Source organism: Genypterus blacodes, unplaced genomic scaffold (assembly GCF_046128005.1).
Source record: "Genypterus blacodes isolate CSIRO-AG114 ecotype Tasmania unplaced genomic scaffold, CSIRO-AGI_Gbla_v1 ptg000055l_1, whole genome shotgun sequence".
Lineage (NCBI taxonomy): Eukaryota > Metazoa > Chordata > Actinopteri > Ophidiiformes > Ophidiidae > Genypterus > Genypterus blacodes.
The window spans coordinates 1,259,928-1,269,136 of record NW_027466867.1 but is presented as its reverse complement, the minus strand read 5'-3'; the positions used below and the strand labels follow the sequence as shown (position 1 = coordinate 1,269,136).

The 9,209-nt window shown below is 46.3% G+C and overlaps 2 protein-coding genes across 2 annotated transcripts; one reads left to right on the top strand and one right to left on the bottom strand.

Annotated features, from left to right (window-relative positions):
• Positions 1-263: 263 nt before the first annotated feature.
• sult1st6 (sulfotransferase family 1, cytosolic sulfotransferase 6) lies at positions 264-3,242 on the bottom strand. The gene is made up of 7 exons (XM_076152029.1): positions 2,573-3,242; positions 2,302-2,430; positions 1,937-2,034; positions 1,699-1,825; positions 1,175-1,269; positions 899-1,079; positions 264-565 (listed from the first exon to the last, which is right to left on the bottom strand). The coding sequence occupies exons 1-7, from the start codon at positions 2,757-2,759 to the stop codon at positions 453-455; spliced, it is 930 nt and encodes a 309-aa protein (XP_076008144.1). The 5' UTR covers positions 2,760-3,242; the 3' UTR covers positions 264-452.
• Positions 3,243-4,557: 1,315 nt separating this feature from the next.
• LOC143002084 (tectonic-3-like) lies at positions 4,558-9,167 on the top strand. Its single transcript, XM_076152028.1, has 14 exons — positions 4,558-6,030; positions 6,201-6,315; positions 6,401-6,498; positions 6,588-6,706; positions 6,786-6,894; positions 7,009-7,121; positions 7,204-7,242; positions 7,399-7,473; positions 7,570-7,689; positions 7,774-7,869; positions 7,986-8,089; positions 8,188-8,335; positions 8,674-8,808; positions 8,914-9,167. The coding sequence occupies exons 1-14, from the start codon at positions 5,478-5,480 to the stop codon at positions 9,145-9,147; spliced, it is 2,058 nt and encodes a 685-aa protein (XP_076008143.1). The 5' UTR covers positions 4,558-5,477; the 3' UTR covers positions 9,148-9,167.
• Positions 9,168-9,209: the final 42 nt, after the last annotated feature.

Here is a 9,209-nt window from a genome sequence, read left to right as displayed (position 1 = left end):
GCTGGCGTCCCGTGCAGCCTCCCTGCTTCGTGCCGGGTAGACTCTGTACAGTGCGGTGTAGGGTTGCAAAATGACTCCATATGGGCAGAAAAGCCACATGCCTCCAGCTGCCAGCGTTCTCTATAGGCTCCAATGCGGTCAGCGGACTCTTGTCGGAGGGCTCATGACATAAATGGGCACATCCAAATCACTCACAACACTTTTGGTCTTATATATTGTTTACGTGATAAGCTGCAATAAAGTGATGATTATGAACCCATGCATTTGTATTGTGCAGAACATCTTTATTGTACTTTTTTGTCGTATATGTACACAAAAATCGACATTCGGTCATGGGGGGAAAAGTGAGTCGGACTCAGATTTGATTTTTCTTCACAGCGTCTCGGCCTTTCGTGGATTAGTTTGTTGGGTCTTTGGGTCACAGAGGAGAGCAGAGGAGAGACCTAGCCCTGTTAGATAAGGGTCCTGAATGGTATGTTGGCCCCCTTCATTTGCTTTTCATAGTCTTCATCAAACAGCTGTGACTGTTCGGCGGTGAAACTGTTTTGCCAATCACCCACTTCACCTAGAAAACACAAGAGGTGGAAAAGACATTTTACAATCCAAAGTACTCTTTAACGTATGCTGAGGAAATAATCACACTACATTCCCTTGCATCTGTGGGCCATAAAGTCCATGTAGTCTCTACAGACTGAAGCTAGGGGGCGCCACTGGACTCGGGTTGGATGATCGTAAATGTCTGAATCTGATACAATCTGATGGAAGTGTAATAAATGTAGGGGTCTCCTCTTTGTGTCACACAAAGAGGAGACCTGTTGCGTTTGTCCTTGACCTTGACCCTGTTTGGCTTAAAGTGCTGACCATGTTTTTCTGCCAAAGACTAGGCGGAGGTGAATACCTTTTCGCATGAATGGAGAGACTGAATGGTCAAAGATGACATTGGGGATGCAACTGTAGTTGGCCATGGGGTTCTCCTTCATGCTCTTAAAGGTCGTGAGCTCCACAATGCGGCTGATGGCCTCGTCAGGGAGAGACAAGTTCAGGTACCGCATGATACGCTCCACTTCTCGCCGAGGATTCTGTGGGAATAAAAGTGACGGTAGATAAAGGGGGAAAGAAAGAGAGAGAGAGTGGGAGGGGTGGGGGGCATACAAACTACATGGAACATCCTCACCTCCTTCATGTCTTCATAGAAGATGTAAAGAATGTTCCTCTTCTCTCTCTCCTCCCAGTAACCTTTCACATGGCCATACCAGGAGCCCCACGCCACTGTAGAGACAACAGTCACACCATGGACACCTCAGTCACTTACTTCCTGATAGGATTCCATAAAACCACCTTAAATTGTTATGTCTCCTGTTTGGGGGTGCATGGGGGCACGTTGGCATCAGCTGTGCAGGAGTAGTTTGGTTGATTGGTTGATTAACTTACATTTATGACTCTTTATGACATCTGATAATGTTTTATGGGTCTCTATGGATTAAGTCAAGATAGAAGTAGATACAACACTCTTGACAAACGGCCTCCCTTTGAATTCAGGTTCCCTGGAGGTGGTTGAGGAGTTTGTGTAACGATGTTTAACGTCACAGTTGAACATTAAGGCTGTTGTTGTCTCGAGGTGTCTCTTCTGTTTGGTTCTGCTCTGCGGAAACAATACTTCCCTTGTGGTAAGATGACACTCAGGAATGTTGTACTTACGCTCTCCTCTCATGAACTTGGGGATGTAGCCCTCCCAGGGTCCGGGCTCCGGCTGGGTTTTGTTCATGCGGTCGAAATGGTAGTAGCTCACTAGGTTGTCCTTTGCATTGCGTGCCACGTAGATAACCTTTACACACGCGACCAGGGAGACACACAGAGGATGGATTTACAGGTGCTGATCAGATATCCAGTTCATGGCACACCTGCAGTAACCTCAGGCTTTGTTGTAGTGTCTTACCTTGCACTTGTTTTCCCAAAACCCAGGTGGCACCAGCTGGATTGGTAAATGAGTCTTGATCATTCTCGGGGGATCCATCGTCTCTAAAAGGTCCAGACCTGTGAGGTACATTTCAATGAATGCATCAGTCAGTGACATATCTGTATCCAAGTGCATTATTTCCTTTTAAAATAATCAATTCATGACATTTATCACATTATTCTATAAAAGACATTTAGTTACAATACATTTTCAAGATATTTAAATAATGTTTATTCTTGTTGAAATGTTATAAATTGAAATATTATACATTTTAATTATTAGATTAACACACACAAACACACACACACGCACGCACGCACGCACGCACGCACGCACACACACACCTGAGGGGATGGGCTTTGGGGAGAAGATCTCCAGGAATGGACTGCGCGTAGGTGTGGGGGCTCTCTTGCACATCTCAGCATCTCCATTGTGATAAAGCAGGTCCACTATCTCCTGGGTCCACGTGGTCCCTTACACACAACCACAAATATAACAGTGAAGTTGAAATAAATAGAACAAATTGTTTCTTAACCAGCTCAATCTTCCAACTTGCAACCCCTGGAGTGAGAAAAAGAAGAAGAAGACGACGTCAGTCTCCGCCCCTGCCTGTACCTGCTTTGGGGTAGGTGGCGATGAGGAGGTCTGTGGGGTCCGGACGGAAAGCCCAGATGGAGTCAAAGTTCTCGGCGATGAGGGACATGAGAGGAGTTCCTCTGATTGGGATCAGAGGGAAGCGAGACAGCGTGTCTCCGGCTTTCTCGATGGACTCGCCATAGCTCAGAGTCTTCACCTGTGACATGACTGGACCCGAAGAGCTTCACACTTCCACTGAAGGACCAAGGTTGATGGGCTGATTCCTCCTCGCCTCCTTCTTTAGCCGCGCCTCTCAGCTGATCGTCGCTCTTTCTCGCTGCTTTACTCTTTTCACACCGCGTATACAACTTTTATGCAGATCTCTAGAACTTCATGTCCTCCCTCCTTCAATCACAGCGATCACACTATCCTCTATTCTTCTTTATCTGAACAGAAGATGATGTGTGCGTAGACTTTCTCCCTCCTGATCTCCCAGTCCTTCACTCTGCACTCTGTCCAGCTGTCTGTGTCTGACTGACTGACTCCACACTAAAGTGCACTTACATAACTCTCCCAGTTCCACTTTTGCTCACAATCTCACTGCTCAGTCCGACATTTTGGGGTAAGAAACAGGGAGGGACTTACAAGAGGTCCACATACCACAGAAAAGATTAATCAACACGTGATCATCTGAGACACGGAACTTGAAGCGCTACACCCATAAAAACACTCCAGCTGAGTATAAAACTACATTTGTTTACTCCAACGCGTCTCTATGGCTGAGGCCTGGTCTGTTTGTTGATACTGTCTAATCTGATCTGGCACAGTATTTGTTGAAATAATGGTGGAAGATAGCTCAGAAAGAACTTTGAACCAAAGTCAATAACATAAAAAGAAATAATAATAGCAGTTTGACAAAGAGCTCCATGTTGTAATTCCAATTTGCAGAGAGGAAACTGTACATGCTTGATTGTATATAGGGTGAAAATGCATACTGCAGCTCCATTAGAGGCACTGACTTGCAAATGTGCGCAATCATTAGCCAGCCAGACATATTCAAACAAATATTAACACTGATAGTGACGTGCAGTGACCTATTGAACAGTGCAGTGAATGTATAGCCTCTACAACAAGTTTATTCTGGATTATTACAAACACACAAAGTCCACCTGTTAAACCACCTCTGTTACTGTTTATTACAGAGGTGTTTTATTAACATTAAAAGTGAAAGAATGAAGCGGTTAAGGAATATAAGAGCAGTTTCAAACACTAATCTGATGTTGCAGTGATGATGAGTCGAGAAAGTTGGGTTGATAGTTTGGTCCTTCTTCTCCAAAATCCAAATTATAATTCGTGCACAAATAGAGGCGTGGTTTGTGAGACATTATTTGCAGTGGAACAATACAAAAGGTATTACAGTGGTGACTAAGCAGGATTCTCAGAGGGTGTGAATCAGCAGACTTGGCAGCAGGTCGTGTTGTTTGGTTATAGATTGACGATTGCATGCAAAGATTTTCATGAGATGTTTTTTATTACAAAGCAATCGGCACGAACAGACCTGACAGATGTGCAGAGAATAGTTTCATGTGTTTGATGTATTCATGCTCATTTGTTATTCATTCACCAATCAGGTACCAGGGGACATTCAAATCTTTATTTTTTATTTATATCAGGTTATGAAATTTCATGAGACCCTTTATAACAGGGACTAGTTTAACAAATAACAAACAGGTGTGGGTTGATAACCTTATTAATGGCAGCACGACAGTTTGGATCAGAGTTTTGTAATTGTCTGGTTTCCTGTGTCTGGTAATTGTCTGGTTTCCTGTCTGGTTTCCTGGCAAACTGAATGGTACAGGGACATCTTTAATTACAATATGTGGTGTATTTTGCTGTGATCTAGCATCTCAATAAGAACGTATATTCATTCTACTAGGGAAGGCCGTACAGCTGACAATGGACAAAGGAGAAGTGTACCTCAGGCCAGTCTAAATTGGACAAGTGAGTGAAGTGAGTTAATAACATAGAAGGTAAACGGCTTAAGCCTTGGGCAGTGTCAGCGGAGATCCTTCCTTCCTTCATCTTCACATCATCGCAACCCAAGATTACACTTAAATTACTTACACCTGTGCGTGCTCCTCTGTAATGAGAGGTAGCAACAAAAACACAGGAAAACCATAGCCACCACTAATCTAAACCTAAACATAACTATGTCAACTATTGTGAAGCTTTTGTGCTCTAAACCCAAAGCTGGTGTGCTCAACTGCACTGTATTTAAATATGACCTATGACCTTTACTTGATTAGAGAAACAGCAGCTCTAACAAACGACTGTATGTAGAGTAGAGAAATCAAGAGAGTAGACTTTATTCCTTTTGGCCCTGCTGTGTCTTCTCTAGTTCTTTAAAGCTCTGAACAATAAATTTCAACTTTAGTCCTTAACTGAATCCTCTTTTGCTTTAGCACATCTATAAAAAACAAGTTGAGTTGAGGAAGAGTTGCAAATAATAAGTTCATAGCAAAAGACAAGGCGCCTCTGGGGGCACTGTTGAGATATTTTCCAAATCCGAGTTATCCACGTTTTCTTTAGGAGTCGGATTAAAATGGCGGAACATTGCCATCTAGAGGTGTTATGTCGATTTGAAATTCGAATAGGTCGCAGTTTCGTTTTTGTTCTCCGGGTGGTTTATCACATAGAAGTGTCACAAATCGAACCACGTTACGACGAGCCGTTTACACCGCCCCTGACTTTAGAGTGAACTGCGTTAACCTCTGTGTTTATGAGTGCGTTTCTTTGCGTGCTTTACGGTAATAGCCTAGAAACGGAAGTCGCTGTGGTAACTTCCTTAGAAACGGCAAGCTTGCGACAACACAGAGTTTTGTTGTCAAATAGCTTCATTGAACGTAGCTAGCTAACGTCTGTTAGGCATGTCTGCGCTGAGGAGATGAAGCTTCGCCTGCCGTGTCGGGCTCTTTGCGTACTTCTCGTCCTGTTTGGACGTTTGGCCCACGCAGCACGTGGACCGAAGGACGGAGCCGCTCCAGAGCTGAATGTGACCGTCCAAGAGAACTCCGGGGATGTAGAGGCGCCCAGGTCGGAGGACCCTGCTCCGGACCCGGACAGCCGCGGCCCCTCTGACAAGTCCAGCACAGTGCCTCCATCTGAAACCACCGCTCTGCCGGTCACTACAACCACGGAAACCACCCCTCTGCCCGGGTCTACAGTCCCGATAACCACAGCTCTGCCCGTCACTGTAACCACGGAAACCAGCGCTCTGCCCGGGTCTGCAGTCCCGATAACCACAGCTCTGCCCGTCAGTGTAACCACGGAAACCACCGCTCTGCCCGGGTCTGCAGTCCCGATAACCACAGCTCTGCCATTCAGTGTAACCACGGAAACCAGCGCTCTGCCCGGGTCTATAGTCCCGATAACCACCGCTCTGCCGGCATCTGAAGCTCCCACTACAGCTACAGTCCCTCCCTTGTCAACTCCCCAGGGTACAACACACACTCATTCTTTCCATCCATTGAGTGTTGTTTGTTAGTGACTTGAGCATTCAAACTCCTTGCTGCTGTCCTCGCGTGCCACCTGTGCACCCCATAATAGTAAATCCTACATCAAAACAACCAAAGCAACATCCTGACTAATCTAATACTTGTCTCTTCAGGTTGTCTCTGCGATTTAACCCCAGGTTTCTGTGACATCGGCTGCTGTTGTGACATTGGGGACTGTGGTATTGCTGATTTGGACGCTGTCTTCACTGGATGTTCAGAGAAAGTGCTGTGAGTGTTCTTCTTCTTCTTATGCTCTCCTGCTCCAGCGTGGACGGTTGAAGTACTGAACCTCAGTGTGAACTTTGCCTTATAGATCAGGAGCTTGTATAGACAAATGGCTGATGTTCAGAGCCAACGTGAATCCATCTCTCGTCACCGTCACAGACTCCTTATTCTGTGTTCGTCCTGAAGGTAAATCTGCCTTTCTCATGTTTATAATTATGTTAAAATACAAGTATGACATCTAGAACATCTGTATTCTTTCCGACCCCTCTCTGCAGAGAAAGCTGTAGCAGCCCAACCTGTCCCAGCTGTGCAGTACCCGACTCTAGGGTCCTCCTTCAACTTCTCATCTCCAGGTCTTACAGCTGCCAGCGTCCACACCAGAAATTTCTACAGGGTAACAAAAACAGAAACGCTGTGCTAAAAGTCTATCTGCTCGTATAGTCATATCTGCTAACACTCTCAATTTCCTGTAGGTTGACGATGTCATCCTGACGTATTTCTCCAATCTGTCTGTGCGTGGCGTCCTTCGTCAGCCGTCACCGGGGGCAGCTTCCAAATCCTGCGTTGACCGCAACCCCGCTCGTGAGTTCAGAATCTCACAGATCAGGGCCCCCAGGGAGTCCCTCAGAATCTGATGAGCCCCCTTTACGTCACGCTTTTCACTTCCCTCTAAATTCTCTTTCCCTCTTCCCTCAGAGTTCATGAGGTCTGTGTCGTCGTCCTGTACCCGCACGGTGACCCTCCAGTCCTGCACTTCTGACCCAAGCCTCAACGCCCGCTCCTACGTGTCTGACCTTAGTCTGATCAAGGTCAGTGTGTCTCCCTGTGGTCCATGCATGCCCTGGTGTGAATCCTGCCACAGATCGTCTAATGTGGATCTTTTCATTGCAGATTCCTATAGCGGAGACTGCACAAGTATCAGATTTCCTGGTAAGAGTCGCTGATACGACTTCCCCTGATCACACACACACACACACACACACACACACACACACACACACTCCTACTGAAGTCCATGAGCAGTCAACTTGTGTGTCGGATGAATTAAAAGGTAAATGTCAAAGCTGTACAAACACTTTATTTCAGATTGCGGTGGCTGCACAGTCCGACTGGCCTTCACCAAGTGGACAAGCAGACTCCTGCAGCAATGTGGTGAAACATGTGAGTGGAGGAGATTTCTAACATTTCTTCATCTCCAGGTTCTGAATCACATCACTTGCATCTCACTCACATCCTTCCTTTCGGTTTCTCCCGAAGGTGGAGTTTGTCATCGGATACACAAGCAGAGGGGAACTGGCGTACGCAACAGTGAACGTGGTCTTAGCTGACGTGATGCTGAATCAGTTACTGTCGCAAACACACTCTTTTCAATTCCAGGTAGCCAGTGGAAGACGCGGTTTCTCAAATATTATCACAGAACACTTTGTTTGAATTTAATCAATGCCACTTCCTCTTTTGCAGCACACGACGCCCAGTCCTGTTCAAGGACCGTTTCCTGCAGTCGGACTTATAGTGGGCTCACCGGCCATGGGTCGCTTTGATGAAGCAGTGAAGCCAGTATCCTTACAAAACAAGCCTTCATCCTGTGGAACTTCCCGTTTAGCACAGGCTCATTCTACCGGCTGCTGGCTTTGTGTCGATCCGTGTGTCGTGGCTCCTTAACGGTGAATCAGCTGACCATCATGGGGGTGTCACTGGGCGGCGAGTGTTCCTCTGACCCCAGCACGCGAGCACCCATCCTCTTCACACACAACATCAACACCGGCTGTACATTCAGGTGAGCTTTCTGTGAAAATGAGCGTTTCATTATGATGACGCAGTGGCAAAGTGTGTTCCCTTTTATCCACGCGTCCGTCCCTGTCCGTGCTGATCCAGGTCCCAATCTACTGACTGCTTAGACCTGCGTTCCCAAATTCAGGGGATATTGCAGGGCCTTGCTACTCCGGACCTGATCGCAATGAACTCTGCCTCCCAACCAGACTGGACACGAGTCATCACACAGGAATGTCCCGTCAGCTCACAGGTAAGGCCCAATCAGGAAGTATATACATGCATAGCTCTGACCTCTGACCTTACACATTCACACATAGTAAGTGCTGTCTTCCTTGGTGCAGCGTGTGTGAGACATTGTTGACTTGAACACCATCAAACTTGAATAACAATGAAGTCCTTTGTGGCCCCGTTTGGCTCAACGACCGGGACCCAGACGACCCAAACTCTCTCTGCTTTCCTCAGCCTGGACAGGACAAACAGATCAGGAAGCAAATGCTGCAAACGTTGTTCACTAAATTGTATAAAAGTAAGAGCCGAAGTTTGAATTTATAGCCTTGTCTCTCTTGCTTCTTTCTGTCCCTCTCTCAGGAAACTTGTGACTCTGGCTGCTTTCTCCCGCACTCCCTCTCTGTCCAAGTGTTGTGGGCTCGCCAGGGCCTGCTGGATCATCCCCAGAACTACATCCTAGGGGCCAAATATGTTTTCCGCTGTCAGAAGGTCAAGGTACGTGCCAAGATGTTTGTTTGTTTTTCAGAAACACAATCAAAAGGCGTATGTGTCACGTGTCATTTCGTGTAAACGCCGCCTCTCTCCTTCTTTCATTTCCAGTGTCCTCTGTCGTCTCCACTCACTCTGACGACTGAAGTGATATTTGCAGACACTACAGTTTACCCACAACCCCCTCGAGGTTCGCCACAGCCTCACTGGAAGCTTCCATTTGGGTTCTTCGCCCGAGGAGCTGATGAGCTCGACTATGGTGTTATCAATAGGAGCCAAAGTAACAAACTCACGCTGAGCGCTGTGCTGTTCATTCTGATCACAGTATTAGAATTCTCCTTTTGATTTCAAACCTTTTCTTCCTCATTTTAGAGAAATGTTGTTTAGAAGTAATTGCTTTCTACGCA